This window comes from Tubulanus polymorphus, chromosome 11 (genome assembly GCF_964204645.1).
Source record: "Tubulanus polymorphus chromosome 11, tnTubPoly1.2, whole genome shotgun sequence".
Lineage (NCBI taxonomy): Eukaryota > Metazoa > Nemertea > Palaeonemertea > Tubulaniformes > Tubulanidae > Tubulanus > Tubulanus polymorphus.
This window is the reverse complement of record NC_134035.1, coordinates 8711636-8728316: the sequence shown is the minus strand read 5'-3', so window position 1 is coordinate 8728316 and position 16681 is coordinate 8711636. Positions and strand designations below refer to the sequence as shown.

Here is a 16681-nt window from a genome sequence, read left to right as displayed (position 1 = left end):
AGAGTTTTCTACTCAGATATCGGTATAGTTTTCATAAACGATTGATTTATTTAATAATTTTCGGTTTTCATTGAAATGTAGAAGAAATTGGACGCGGAAGACCGAGTAACTACTAGCGAACCCGACGGATCCTCGCCTGCCATGAGTGGAATCATCGATTGCCACAGGAGGTTGGAGATGTTGAAGAATGCATTATTATGAGCATTTGAATATAATTTGAAATCATTTTCAGATCACAATAGTTATATTTTGCAAATTACCAACTCGCCATTAGCCAAACAAGCGAAGCTATATGTGCAGTTTGTAATCTACTACAAGAAAATTGTATAATAAAGAATTTTCCGTATTTTTTTCAACTACCCAAGGCTTGAATTGAATAATGTATTTTGCATTTCCAAAATTGATTTGACTTCATATGAAATGTTATGAATGGCCGATTGTATTGTTTCTAGTTGTCACAGAGGCTATTACTATTTGGGACCATGAATGTTTTAAGGATAGAATTATCCACGAAGTAATGCCATTAAAGCAACTGTAAAAGAGATTTTTTCGAATAATGGAAATCGACGTCATCGAATCCGCCACATGATAAAACGGAGTCTTCAAATAAACACATTCACTTGTTGTACGTTGTATAATAGATGCGAATTTGATGAATATCATCGACGTATTCATGCAAGAAATATCTGGCGGCATTGTCTGGCATATCTTAGCTCGAATCTAATTGAATGAATATTTAGCGAATCTATGATTTTATATTCGCACACCAGGCTTATCTCGTCCGCCGATGAGACCATCCGCTACCGGGTAGCTCGCAGCCCTTGTTTCCGCCAAGAACAGGTTTTTGTAACGAGGATTCTAGCGGAAATTAATCACATCCATAACGATATGAATATAAAACGTGCCATCATTATCAAACCTGGCTTTAGAGCGGCCTAGGTCGCGAGTATGTATCCCGGCTTCGAGCCAGATATTTGGATTTTGAGAGCGCGCTTGAAAATGCTATGACGGGAGCTAAATTCGAGGGGATCTATTGGGAAAAAGTTTGATCGTAATTTCCTAATAAAATCGGGTAGGATTCGATCCCATTTGAGATCAAATCATTTTTACCCTCTATGATATCTAACGCGGTGTGCTTTAAATAAATCCATATATAAAAGCAGTTTTTAATGCTTTCTGTAATATGATGAAATAAGACAATCATGTACGCATTAGGTAACAGACTGTATTCATACGTTAGATGTCTTTAAAAGTGTGGCAACATCTGCATGGATTTATACACAGAAGTAGAGTAGCCGATATTCGATCTATGTGCGTGTATTGGTTCTTACCGAATACACAAACCAATGTCGCGCAAAAGAGGCCACAGCTTGCAAAGTAGAAAAGTAAAGACAGTCGGATTCTCTGATTCATAAACTCATGCGAATACATAGAAACAATTAAAAAAAGCCTTTCGGCATATGTATAAACGCCACATGCTCGCGGGAATAATATTCGAATTGGGGGGATGCATCGCAAAGGTTTTGAGTATAGGTTTTACTGGATTGTTCCATGATACTGACACTAATTTAAAATCCCCGAAACGATGTAAAATGAAAGATCAAACTTAGGTTTAGAGATGGACTATCGCAATCTGACTGTTGACCATAATCGCACCTGATAATGGCCGTCAACATGGTTTTCAACATGCCAATGTAGACTCTATCAGATCATGGACGTTTTATACGTCCATGATCAGATTAAGTGTTAAGACTTGATTTTAGTTTGCGAAACAAATCATTAAATGAGAAACCTTATGCGCGCCTCGGTAGCAACACCGCTATTAGAAAGAGACTATTAGAAACAGATTTCTAGGCGATAATGCACGGATTGCATCTAAATCGGCAAATTTACTAATCATCACAGACAATGTTTGTTTGCCGAAACGAATGGAGAAAAATGTTTGTGTTTGGATTTATCGAGTAGACACCGGAGCCATACCGGACAATGATGGCGTCTTAAGCGCAAAAGGGAAGGTCCCAGATTGAATATTCCGTGTTCAATATCTTGTATTAATTTGCAATGAAAACAAACAGGATTTCTTTGTAAATTTCTAATGCGGGCGGGTATGTTTTACCCGGGGCCACGGCACCTACGTGCTCGATACTCGGATTCAGAATGGGTGTTTTTATTTGCTCCACACCGTGAAAGTTTATCAATAGAGCGGGTGCAGTGATGAGATTTCGAACTCCCCCCGGATGCTGTGTGGCTATATGGGTTCTACATCCGCTATACCCACCGGCCAATCCAATACAAAACGTGTTAAGTGTTCGCTAAATGGGCTTTTATTATGCGCCATCGAAATCTACTTGTAAACACCGAAAATGTTGTTTGGTTTACCGCCCGGTTCGTTTACTGGCTAATAATCTGTGAAATTCGAAATCGCGAACCGCGACTCAAACGATCAGCTCACACAAAACGACTGTGAATGCTTAGAAAAGCGCCTCCGAGGTATGGCGAATCGAGCCGGTATAATATCATCGGCTATACAGCAGATTTATCGCGTTCCGACCTATAGAAATACTAATCCCGTTTTGCCGACGGTGTTTATTTTGCGGATCTTGCCGTTCTCACAACAGTCATGCCGCCCTAAAACAGCTTTTAATCGTCGCAGGGTTTTTTATTCTAAAGCGCGTATTATATTAATTATGTTTATACGCATAAGCTGTAATTGGACAGGCCGAGTATCGCCCAACACCGACTATATGTACGCGCGTGTTTTTCGAAAGCATACGATAATCCTTCAAACACGAATTGAAGTAGATGGGAAAAAACTACAAACGCATTTCACAGCAGATAAAGTCGGATTAAGGTCTATGAATAGCGCCTGCGGGCCATAGGCCACAAACTGAGAACCTTTAATGATTATGAGATTCGAAGATGTATTGAAAGAAAAGCCGACAGACAAAAAAAAACACCGATCAATATTTCGCGGATATTTCATAGTCGCGTTTAAAGCGTCATGATTGAAAATGTAAATAAAACTTCACTCGGTGTATTGTGATTTAACAAAGAAATATTCTTATTGTTGAGTACATTTAAGTAGCCATTGTGGAAGAAGGACTCATTCTGCCCCGATCAAAGAGAATTGTCGGTTTTTTAGTTGCCTAACTATTGCGGAATATAAGGATCATGAGATACCCCCGTATTTTTAACAATGAAAATATTTCCATCAATTTTAATTGTTTTGGGCATCATTTCAGTACCGCAAGTTCATTCTTAAAATTAACCTGTTTGTCACTTGCGATATGTTGGCAAATAAGCTTTGAGTATACGACACATTTCGAGGCAGGTGAGAAACCTTGAATCGGCCACGAAGATTTATGGACAATAGTGTAAAAAAGGTGTGTTTTTTAACCCATCTGACACGCACTCGCACACTGAACCCATGCATCTCTGAGGAGAGGATTGTGACACAATGAATTGATTATGTATAGATATCATAAAGCATTTCATTGACGTTTTTGTTTTGTCCCGATAGGATATCATGAAATCCATCTGTGACACACCGCGCGGAGCCCGGTTTGAACTTTCTTCGACTTTCCGCGAACTGGAAACTGATTTATTTCTTTCGAGAGCGAATTTAACGCCCGCGTTTTGTTTCGCTACCAGCGCGCGATATTCATAGAGGCACTGAAAAGATGCGCCAGTCACACGTAGAAAAAAAGGCATGATTTATTACCGAAAATATTACGAAGTATAATCACGACTGTTAGTAAACGCGTGGATGCGTGACGACTTTCCTATGCAGTGAACTTTTGCCCCGGTTTTCGATCGACACCAGCCGTCGTCTTTCTCAAGATCAACACGTGCACCGTATATGTATCGATACACGAGTAGAAATGACGATCGCGAACAGTAGAATGTGATTAAAATCAGGTGCGGGTCCGGCGACCACTATTATAGGGTATTACAACTTATATAAAGAATAATTGATAATACACAACAAATGGGGGTCTGGAGGTCCCGGCGGAAAACTTTGAAAATAACTGCATTTTTTACTTAAATTCCCATAAGCTATGAAGTCCTGATCTGAAATGCTTTCTAGAAAATTTACTGCATTGAGATGTAGTTTCTATAGGCAATGATGATGAAAGCCCGAAGAATTGTGTTACAAATTATCCGCCTTGTCTTGTGGAAATCAGGATTGTTAGTCGACTAAAAGTCCTCTTTCTTAATTTTCGGAATTGATCGACGACTGAATGTGTCGTATCGCTTGAAATCTCTTCGTCTTTATCTGCTTCGTCTTGTAGGAAAATGTTCCCTTTTCTTTGGAGTCAAAGGGACGACCAAATGTGCCCTTTTTACTTTGGGGATGAAAAACGAATGAAAAAAGGGCACGACGGGTTTTTCGCGATGGTTGCACGTACCTTATACGGCGCTATCGTCTGAATCCGCGCCTGGAAAATGATCAGACATGAACAATGAACAACTATAGGGGTCATTTATGCGCATTGACGTACGACATGCTAACCCTTATCGAATTTGAAAATGTACCGTAAGTGTCAAATGGATTCATGCAGATTGAATTCAGTTCGGTCATATATTCAATTTATGAATTTGCGTGCAAATTCCTGGTGAACAGGTGCGCAGAAGAGTGGATGGAGAGCCAGGGTTTGTCAAATGTTATGACTTTTACAATTTTTCTTACACGCAGCCGCTGTTTTTCTATACACGCGTATTAACAGTCAATATCGAACGGAAAAAGAGAACAAATCAATGCAAACAGGTGCGCGTAAGGGTAGCCGGTCGTATCAGGTGTCTCAACGACCGGATCTCTTTGATAGGTTCGTGTAAGACACGGCTCCATCACATACAATTGCCGTTGAAATATTCGTGAGAGCAATTTTCAATTTAGTCAAATGACACCCGATATTCTGTAATTTGAGCGAAAATAACTCAGCGATTAACTCAATAAAATGAGTTAGATACTTCAATCCATATGGCATCAAATAGGAATGATAAATCTGTCCGAACATATTTTGATGTTGTGATCATGGGAATTTGAATACCTAACAATTCCTGAAGCATATCATTACGACTTTGTTATGTTGATCAATATAGATTCAGAATACACGTACTAGATACAAGAAGACAATTTTAGCAGATTAAACGTTAGCAATATCATTATACTGATTCGGCAATTTTTTTTCTGAAAGTGTTAAGTACCCCTAAAAGGTTTGACCGAGTCAGGCTCAACGAACCGAGGTTCGTAAAGGCTGGCTTATGTCGACAAGCAACGCGACGCCTACCGACTCCTACCGACGCAACTGAGAGCAACCGCGATCGCAGCCCAGCTTATGTCGACTGCGCTCGGATTCGCAGCAACTGAGGCCGACTAGCGGGATCTGAGATCGTCCCAGTTGCTTCCCTGCTTATGCGATTACTAGCAACTGCAACGGCTCAAATGGTCACGTGATAAGCATTTTGAGAATAAATTTGAATTATTAGGAAATATATTTCTATTAGAAAAGCTATTTCTTTAAGACTTTGATCTTTCTGATTCTGCTTTGAATACAACGTGCTAGCGACATCATATAAAGATGGCCGCTCACACCATGATTCTACAAATTTCGTTTCTAGATCTTCGGTCCAGTCCTCTGCCGTGCTGAAGGTTTGGTTTACGTTTTGAACTACTTGAATTTGAAAGTTTATGACTAATCACGATTGACGCTAACTAGTGGTGATAATTTGTACTATGTATATGCGGTCTTTCATTGGCTGGAACCCCTGCGCTCAGTTCCGTCGCGTCGCAGGTGAGCTTATGTCGGCTGCGATCGAAAGCAACTGCCCGCCTACCGTAGGCCGGAGTAGAACATGGGCAACTAGCCGGATACGGCTTGCGACGAGTCGGTAGGCGTCGCGTTGCCGTCGCAAGCTGGCTTATGTCGAACCGATTGAGGAGCAACTGGCGCCTCTCGTAGGCCGCTAGTTGCCGCTAATCAGCGATAAACCCAGTTGCGTCGGTAGGCGTCGCGTTGCTTGTCGACATAAGCCAGCCTTAATGCCAACTGTGAAAGAATCGCGCGCGATGATTTGAATCGTCTACAAATCTTTTAGTCTTTCTATTATTGCGATATCATTGTTTCTATAACGAATCAACGTTCGCATTAAGCCATAAAATTAAACAGTTGATGATTCTATTAAATAGCGACCAGCGATGCGCGTAGAAATGGTCGGCGTGTTAGGGTCAGCAGCCGCGCGTCGACGGCACGGTAGTCCAGTCACAACTCGCACCACGTGCACAAGCTCTCGACAGCCGGTGAAAACTGGTCAGTTGAAACGCTAACAACAGTTTTATCGCATAATCGACATAATAGGCTGTCGGTGGACCATGGCTGGACACATGTTGAACTCCGTAAAACGATGATGCAGCTTCGTCGTCACAAACAAATCGGTCGCACGTGTTTATTGTACAACAATAACACATCAGTAGTATACGTATCGTTGGTCACATATGGATCAAAATGTCAAACTAATCATAAGTGTCCCTATTGACAGTAGCGTTGAACATCGAAAACATTATCCATTTTGTTATCATTTCGGCTTTTCAATCTTTTCAATTTAGATGAATCATTCGTTATGTACTTCTGTATTTCACGTTTCGAAACGTTCTGACACAGCCCGTATGAACAATTGATTAGGAAACAATAGCGCGAAGCTTTATCTGGCGCGCGGGTTCACCTGGGACCGGGTTCCGTGCGATGTCGGTTCGAAAACGACAAACAAGTGCGAAAAGGACGTTGCGCTTTCCTAAACAAAACAGTTTTAGTTCAAATCTAGTCGTTTCAAACGTGCCTATAAACGAATGATATATCGGCGTATTTTAGACAAATTTATTAATTTCATGCGTTTGGATTCATTGTTTTCCGGCTAGTTTTCACCGGCTGGTGAAGGCTGAACGAATGCCAGGCACGTGTCGCTATAGGCCACAGGAGGCGAAGAGACTTCAGATTTTTGAGTTCAATGATACGAATTCTTTTCACCGTCAAGTCGTATTTCATACATATCGAATCACAATGCCGAGGCGTAATTTCATTGACGCGAATAGCGTTTTTATGTCTCGCGCGCGGATGATAAAAAGACTTTTTAACGGAATCTTAAATCATGAAGAACAATATTCGTTTTTCAATATGTTTCACAGTTGAAGCCGTGCAAATCGCGTTGCGAAAATAGACGTGGGCGGCGTCGACTAAAACTATATCACCCGTAAACGAAAGTCTTTGTAGTAATGACATGCTTTTCACTGAGTTTCTTCCCGCGCAGTGAAAGTAGTAAATCTTCGAATCTCTTCGGACAATTTCACTAAAATAACCCATCGTTGCTGCTGCTGCTGGTGCTGCTGTCTCACTTAGTTAATGGCGGCGGAGATACATTTCGGTTTCGGCTCGATTTCACCGCGGATAACGCTCCACCGACCTCGACCAGATGCCACTCTATACGATGTAAATGGATCGTTAAGTATTCGGCTCATATCTACGGGTCTTTTGGTGTCAAATTTTCGCTCGACTCATTTCGTTCACATCCGTCTTCAATAATTGCCTCCCCCGGTATAAAATCAACATATCTCTCGCGCTGCAGTCGATGAAAATATTCAGGTCATTTCAAGAAATTACAATAATCTCGAAAATCATCGTATCTTTGAGGATGTATACTCCCTGAATCTTGTATATGTAATGTAATTTTTTAAGTACAAGGATTAATTCATGTCAGTAATATTTTAGAATTATTGGGTGTTGCATGTCATCCTCGGCGCCATCCTTCCTATATACAGTCAACCCCCGATATACCGTCCACATCGGTGCAGACCGATTTTGTCGGTATAGAGAGTATGGCGGTATATTGGGGGGGGGGGGGGTTACTATGTATAGACATATACATTAAGCAAACCTGGCGGTAGGCGGGGGTGGCGGTAAATGGGAGGGTGGTATATTATTGGGGGTTGACTGTAGTTGTGCTAACATTTTTATCATCAGACTGAGGTGACAATGAGAGAATTGGCGAAACGGCACCAGTCTGGACTTCAATACGTCGAACATGCGTTCATTTTACAACATTTCGGTCGTGGTTTGTTTCGCAGGGAAGGTCCCTATGATACGACGCGTTGGTTCCTTAAAAACTCTTTCAAAACGGGAAATACTTTTAAAGATGCTACTGACTCCTTTAATTTGGACAAAATGCCAGAAAATCCTTTCGAACTCCTTCAATTTTGAGAAAAGGCGTTAAATGAAATGTCTTAAATTCTAATACAGACCGACAGTTGTGTTACCGGGTGCAAAGCTCGTGATAAACATAATAGAATCACAAAAAACCACTGATTTTGAATTATGCCGATTATCTTTATTAAATAGGTTATAATAATCAATTTTCGTGATATGTACAAACTATGTCGATTCCTTTATAAAAACAACCTTAGACTGAACTTGTGCATTCAGTGTATATTTACATGGTTATTTTTGTATTTCGCTTGACTGATTATCATTATAATTTTCGATGAAATTATTAATTTTAAGTCATGCCCCAGTAATTCATTAAGCACTAATCATGAAAAGATCATGAAATCATTGGCACAAATAAATCAACATGTTTGGAGATGAGATGCGTATATGTTTAAAACTGGACAGAGACTTTTTCTAAAGAATTCACGATTTCCACATGGAAAATAAATACAATATGATATCCATCGTTCAGTTAGAATTCGATGTGACATTTCGACATTTTCTGCGATTGTGGATTCTACAGACATTATATATGACATTTCAGATAAGTTAAAAAGGCTATCGAACGAGATAATATGATTATCATACATCTGCGCTCCTGCAAGCGACATGTAGCCTAATCAATGCGTATATGAATGAATTGTCTTTTAAAAATCGGAATTACAGATGTTCTTGTTTCTATCACAATCGCGACTAGCACATGTATTCGTTATCTATAAACATAGTAGATTAACCACTGTCGAATGATAGCTATCCACTTTCATATTGACTCCTTCATTCTTATTAAGGCTGGGCAAATAAATTATTGAAAATATCATAATCACAGTAGTTAATTATGAGGAATACGGATTCATCTTTAAGAGGAAATAACACAAAATCAACCCACAATAGAGGATATCTTGATTTGCGGTCCGGTGATTATGTACACAATGTATAGATTCGAATTGCGCTTTAACATAATGTATGATGTTTATACACAATATATTACATTATATAGTGATCTATATTCTATTATATACATATACACTGTGACTGTTTACTACGATACTGTTATCTCTTCATCGTCATCGTCATCGTCGTCGTCATCATCCTCTTCCAACAGGATCGGATCGTTTTCTTTGCTGCGATCCGGCGGCGCGATCATCATCAGCGGCGACCCGCAGTGACTAGACACGGGGCTAATTACCACTCGTTCGCTATCTAAACTCAGATTGTCAAGCGGCGACGATTTCGCGTCGACGTTCATCACGTCGCTCAAGTCCGGATTTTGATTTCCCTTGCCGGGCAGGGTCGACTCCCGACTTCCGCCCGACGATAACAGTTCGCGTTCTTTCGAATTTCGCCATTTCATTCGACGATTCTGGAACCAGATTTTCACCTGCAAAATACGAAGCAAAAATCCTGATTTATTAAACTGCAGGTTTCTTAAAGTCGTGGTTAAGTAGTTAGTACATTCCCATCCGAACTGAAATTTGCATAGATTCTGTATTAACACAATCATTAATCTACAATGGTGGAATTGCTTTATCATTCAAGCTATATCGTATATATTCTAAGGGAAAATTTTCCAAAATCGTTCTAAAATACTTCAAAGGTTTGTTGTTGGTTTCTATAGACAAACGTCTGATACCGATTAAGTGAAAAAGCCACAGATTCTGAAAATGACCCATAGAATCGAGTCGACTCGTCAGTTTGTTTCATCTAATTGTGGGTTTGTTGTTTGTTAGATAGGGTAAGAACCAAAATGGGTTTAAACCGGTCATCGATCTTAACTCCGGTTGATCACACTGATGATAGCTATAGCGAGAAAATCTATTTATACGCGGGTGTCAAGTCTAAATCGGATATCGACTGTCATCACAAACGGACGCGCATCTGTTAAACTTCTAATCGAATTAAATTACTGAATCAACTACCACCGACACATCGTTGACAATCGCCGTCAAAAATGCGATCTTCGCTTCGGAACGACGTTTGTTTGAACGACGCCGGGACGAGCCGGCGCGATCACGTGGTGTAAATAAAGCCGTTGTTTCGTATTTCGTATCGTATTCAAGCGAACAGAACACATTAACAGTCGGGTCATTCCGTTTTATCCGAATACTTTATTGTATTGACAATGCGATTTCCTATGGGAACCGAGCGCATGGTCCGTCAGCTTTTTTGTTGACATGCGGCTCTGAACAAGCATCGTAATATGCGCGCGTCTGAACGATCGGTCGCATCGATCGGGTCACTTCGCGCGCTATCGACCCCCGAAAAAACTCGGACGCAATTGAAAGATATCACCTCGAAATACGTCGACGAATTGTCTTTGATTGACGTGTTCGTTGTTTTCGCGTGGAAATCAAAACCACATCGTCAACAGTAGATCGGTTTCTTGACTTGAATAATTGATATTCGAATTAAGAGGTAATGAACGGATTTAAGCCTTCTTTTCAAAAGAAGGCTTCCGGTCCGTTTTTTTTGGACGACACGTCCAGTCCGCGAACGCGTCCGTGAGACTCGACCCAACAGACGATAGACACGATGGATGACGGCGAAGAATGCGGGACAATATTCCAAAACCACGGCCACCGATTGCACAGAAACACGTTTAGCGAAAAAAAACATACAAAAGAGACACTTAAAAACCTGACTGATTCCCATTAAAAACTCTTGTTTGGCGACTATTATACTCGGTGTTTCATCGTATGTACATGAAAAAACCTCTCGATGTTTTGAATACTCGTGTATATGACGTTCTACAAGTTTCAATAGCGCCCCGAATAGCGCGTTTTGCGTCGAGTTTCCACTTCAGAATGGACCCGATTCTCGAGTTATTCGACGTAACAGGTGCGTGTGAGTGCCCCGCCACCGAGCGTGGTGCATTGATTTCAATTCTGCGACGCGTTCGCGAATGCGCGCTCAGTATTCGAGCGGTTTTCGACTGAAAAGCCGAAACAATTCATTTCTTTGAAATGAAAACGATACGTTATATATATATATATATATATAAGTTATACTGCAAATCGTAAATTTGAGAACCGAACTGCTGCTAAATCTGAAGGGTTATTAGCGGACATAAAACTCAGATAAACAGGTCAAAACTAACGATTCAAACTAGAATTACACATGTGCCGGATTACGGTTACATTTTAATTGCCGCCTATTATATTGAAAATTGAAACTCCAGATTGAACAAGAACCAAACATTGAAAAACATAATTTAAAAATTGAATTCACGGAACCACGTGTCGCTGATTTTCGATATTTACATTTCACGAATTCATATGTTTTCATCTTTAAATGACGTTCACCCGACGTTTGCAACTGTAACGCCTGCGACGTCACGGTGTAAGTTAAGTAACGCATGAAGCTCTATTTCACACGAGGCCGTAAAAGTTTCAGCGATGCGATATTGAAATTATCCCATTTAATGATGATGACAAGGCGAATAACGCCGTTTGTCGTTCGTTGTATCTATTGTTTAGTCGACAGCGGCGCCCGGCTCCACTTCGACGAGTAATTTCGAAGCCGTATTAATGAAAGTAAGACACGACAAGGGTTAATTAGACCGGAGTGAATCCAGCTTTAGACTCCCCCACAGTTTTCTTCGATCAAAACATCGCGTATGAAAACAGCGTACGCTCGAGTTGATGGAGATGTATAAGTTTTTGAGTACCGTTCAGTTTTGGAAGTGTTACACCAAAGCTCACGCAGAATTCAGTTGATACAATTCACAGTTTTGTGAAATGGGTTTATATATTTTTGGATGTTCACAATCATTAGCTATGTTATTCTCGACGAAGACAGGCTTTGATTTGGTGTTGAAACCGTAGCGACTGCAGCGGTAATAATTTACTGAATGACGCTTCTCTTCTTTGAATATCATGTTTTTGACGGAATTGAAGTAAATTCGTGGCGATCAAAAATATTGCTTCCAACGCGCCTGAATATTTTACTTATATTCATGCTATTCATGAATATTCGTGCTATGCTATATCAAGATTATCTCACGATATAATCTATTTAATCTATTGATCGATTTTCATATCGTCCCCGCTTGAAATAAAGTTGTTTTTTGGAATATCATGGTGTTATGTTTCGATGCGATATGAAATTTGTTTTACCTGCGAGTCCTTCAAGCCCAACTTCGCTGCCAACTTTTTGCGGTCGGGTTTACTGATGTATTTCTGCTTTTGAAACGTCTTTTCCAAACCCTTCCTTTGTAGGTCGGAGAACACCGCTCGTCGGAGCATTCCTCGTCTCGGTTTTCCTCGCATGTTGCTCAGGAATGTGAAAGCGTTCGGTAAAGGTAACATGGCAGAACCTGAAATGAAACGTTTAGTTCAATTATAAAGGAATTTCAGTCATCTTTTTTGTGTGAATTTTGTAGGACTTCAAGTCAAAATTGTTAAAGCTATTGAAATTCGTATTGTGCGGGCAACACAACACTTGAAAATAACTTTTACAAGAGTCGTGTTTACATATTACATATATCAGACCATAATTCAGTCTTCATGAGACAATATTTTCTAAGTCCTTGTTCAGAAGTTGTTAGTATGCGTAGGGTGTTGCGAGTGTACCTATGGAGGTATAACTAATTCTATGCTTGAGCAATGTTTGACTATAAATGTTATACTTTCTAGTGATAGTAATAAGTATGATCTGATGTAATTTTCAAATATTGATTTACCCCACAAAATTAAACAATTAAATTACTTTTGACTTATATATTAGTGTATACAATGCAGTTTCTATGTGGTTTTGGTAACGCATGAGTCAATGATGCCATAGTTCAAAATTAACACCATTCCGTTTATTATCTTCAATAATCAAGTCAGGTTTCAAAATCATTTGCGGGCTTAACTTTTATAAACCAAAAATGAACGATAAATCATCCAGCGTCTGAAACCAGGGCCGTCTACGACTGACGAAAATCGTTTCATTTGAAGGGTCGTTGACTCGTGTCGACTCAAATTTCATTACAACTATATTTTCCATGTCAAGCACCATTTTTGACAATGGCAAAGTTTTATTTTCGACGAAAGTTCGTCAATCGGAGAAGAACGCGGGAATCAATATTGCGATCAGTGGGTGTCGAGGAGGGTAAAGAGAGTTGTTATGATATCAGCACGTGTCAACACCTTTTATATTTGATTATATCGAAACTTTTAAAAGTCGACGCGAATGAATAAACGCCATGTACGGATATAGGAAATAAGATACAATAACGAGATACAAATATGAAAATACGATTATATCATGAACAAATTTTCAACAGTGTGGATCTATACTAATTAGACTAAATTGTGAGTTAATATATTGATAGTTGAGTTCACATTGGCCAGGTGAAAATCAGAGGTTTCGATCATGGGAGTTCGTAGTTGACGTTTGGAAACGTGCTGTAGCTTGGTTCCTCGAACATCCCAGGAACTAAATCTATCAAAAGAATGTTTATCAATATAACTGCAGTTACTGGGATATCGGAGGATCTTACTTATTACACAACTACACACTTCAGCAAAGAGCGCCGATGGCTTCGTTTTCGAGGTTAACCATGGACTCTAAAACCATTTTAGAATCGATGGTTTAACGCTGTTGAGTTGAGGCGGGCATGTTTACCTGGGAAGAACGGGTGTCTCATCATAGCCGGGTGAATACACGGATTGTCGTAGAGCGGTCGCGGTCCGCACGACGTACAGTTCATACCGGCAGACGTTAGATTACAGAATTTATGATGATGATGATGATGTTGATGGTGTGACGGAAGTGATTGTTGCGATTGCGCGAGACAGTTCATCGGCGACGAGTAGCTGACGAATGCGCTGGAGCTCGTGTTGTTTTGAAATGATCCCGAAGCTGAAAAAAAAGCGAAGAGATAACTGAACACGCTGATAATACGCGTTAAAACGGCGATACACGGAGAAGATATAGATGACAACCATCTGCAAAGTGGAGTGTCAATGTATAGTTATACGCAGGTGCGATGTCATCATAGGGAATCCCGAGTGGCACTTTGATATCTACGATTGTAAGCATGGCATGCGCGCAACCGCGAGTCAAATGATCAAATATACCCTGCGTAAACCACTTAAACAGTGACAGGCGTAAGGCGAGGCGACACAGTTTCGGAAATAGTTATTACGAGATGTTAATTTGCTCTGCGCTAAGTAGCCGGCAAAGTTTCTGTACCTTTTTCAATATGATATGATGGAACATTCGGGAAAAATCTATATTGGTATATGACCTGGCAGAATAACACGCGTTTGGTGATTAATGTTTAAAAAACCTCACTAGAAATGCATTTTAATCGTTTTTTTTAATATTTTTATCACTCAAGTTTCGCCACAGTCATTTTTGGGTGAAGTTTTCTAGATGAAAATGGTGGAGATGATTTATTTACATAGGCGTCTCGAGCTTATATAAAACGTATTGAATATTTCAATAAAAACTCTATATAAGTGTTAAATTGCACGCCTCTTCAAACGAACTAAATCATTTTAAAACGTGCGCATACGAAGCTGTATATATGATATTTCATCTGTGATTAGACGATGATGACTATAATTCGCTTTATTAGCCCCATGTCAATAACGACAACCCGCTGTTTCGCTTGTCATTGCGCGCATTGATTACTTCAAAAATCATTATACACCATACATGAATAGATAAAACTATAAACGACGGCTGGCATTTGAAATCAAAACAACATCCAATTCCAAACGGCCCGCGTTTAACACAACTGTTTAACATTTAATATAGTTGAAGTTAACAGTTAATTGTTAGTCCTGACATCGGGGTCCGACAAATTCTACCCAAAGAAATCAATGTCAGAAACGATCGCAGTTTCATCGTGTATAGATTCGCAATTTTGTGATTCGAATGAACCTTTAATATAATGTATAATGTATCAGGCCTATGCCGTATGGAGGTTCTTTGAATTTTGTAAATCCGTGTCAGCGGCCATCAATCGAATCAGGGAATGTCTACAATTCATATACATGATTGAATTAACTCGAAAAGATATAAGTCAATAAAGATGTGCAACAGCTTGTTGTATTATTTGCCGGGCCCATAAGGTGAAAGGCTCTGTGATTCTTATGAGCAGCTATTTCCACGCAATAAAGCGCGCCGCTATTGTTCCGCAAAGACAACATATGCGTCGCGGACAAAGCCCGCGTTACGATCTTCGTATTTCACGCGAGTAAAATTCGACTTTCGCAGATTCATCCGATCGGGAATTAATGATAATGATTACAATGATAATAGAAGCTTTGACGCGCAGTGAAAATCACTTTAAAAGAGCCATCAGAACGGATATGTTATTCGGGTTTATAATAGGAGTTCTTTGATGAATTCGATATAATGATTAAAACCTGTTGAGCGCTTGGTCATTTAGATTTAACCTTCATTTCGATTTAAGCAATTGATTTTTGAAGTAAAGTAAATTGAAAGTTTTGATTGTAAATTTTACTTTCATTTTCGACTATTGCCGATTGACTGATTAGAGATCTAGTTTACCAAGTTGACCGTACTTCAGAACGAGTTCACTTGTAATTGTTCAACTTAAGATTCACTTTTTAACTTATAATTACAGAATTTCGAGTATTTCGACGAACGAGATTAATTTTCATACCGAAAATCTCCGGTAGAATTAACAGTAAACTTGATATTCAGTAAAATAGACCGATTTGAAAATTAAAGAAGAAAATCAACTACATATAGAAAGGGCCATAATCTTGCAAACAAAAAAACACATGCTACAAGTGACACTTGACGTTGCGTAAACGAATTTGAAGTAATAATAAACCATGTCAAGATTCAACTTACTTGGACTAGTCTTCGGCGATATGTCTGGTGATAGTATAGCGTTAACTCCGAATTTAAGATAAGGCGTCGACGGCGAACTATTACTACTGTCTTTACTAACCGATAAGTCTCTGGTATGTTCTTTCACCGGGCTAGGCGACGCCCGGTGCAGCGGCGGACTGCCGCCGGTCTGAAGTCGCGACGGCCGAGATGTCACCATTCCGCCGTCCCGAAGCAAGTTCTCCACGAGAAAAGAGTTCGACGCGTGATTGATGAGAGGTTGAGGCAGGGCGCCTTGATGGTGAAGCTGGGCCGCCCGGAGAACGTTCTGATACAAAGGAGAAGGCGCGATCACTCCTCCGTACATTTTGGCTAAATCGTGCGCAAGCATGGTTCTACTTGGCACCGAAGTTTATGCACAAATTACGACGAATAGTTCGAAATTATCTGATCAGTTCTAATCCTTAGCTATATTGTGACATCAGTTTTAGAAATGGATCCTCTGTTCTCTTCCTCGTCCTGAAGATAGTCCGTTAAACTGAAGTCGGTTGGTGGTGCGAGGTATTTTAACGCGTGGTGATGGCTTTTCTTTCGTGTCGAGTATAATGCCCGTAAAGAAGTCAAGCTTT

The 16681-nt window shown here is 40.0% G+C and overlaps 1 protein-coding gene across 1 annotated transcript; it reads right to left on the bottom strand.

Annotated features, from left to right (window-relative positions):
- Nucleotides 1-8509: 8509 nt before the first annotated feature.
- LOC141913018 (homeobox protein DBX1-A-like) lies at nt 8510-16443 on the bottom strand. The gene is made up of 4 exons (XM_074804456.1): nt 16074-16443; nt 13866-14102; nt 12371-12570; nt 8510-9636 (listed from the first exon to the last, which is right to left on the bottom strand). The coding sequence occupies exons 1-4, from the start codon at nt 16441-16443 to the stop codon at nt 9298-9300; spliced, it is 1146 nt and encodes a 381-aa protein (XP_074660557.1). The 3' UTR covers nt 8510-9297.
- Between the last annotated feature and the right edge of the window lie 238 nt (nt 16444-16681).

Coding starts and splice junctions, on each gene's coding strand:
- LOC141913018 (XM_074804456.1), bottom strand. CDS start 16,443: ATGCTTGCGCACGATTTAGCCAAAATGTACGGAGGAGTGATCGCGCCT. Junction 12,571..13,865: donor GAGACACCCGTTCTTCCCAG/GTAAACATGCCC, acceptor GTTTCATTTCAG/GTTCTGCCATGTTACCTTTA. Junction 9,637..12,370: donor TGGGCTTGAAGGACTCGCAG/GTAAAACAAATT, acceptor CGTATTTTGCAG/GTGAAAATCTGGTTCCAGAA.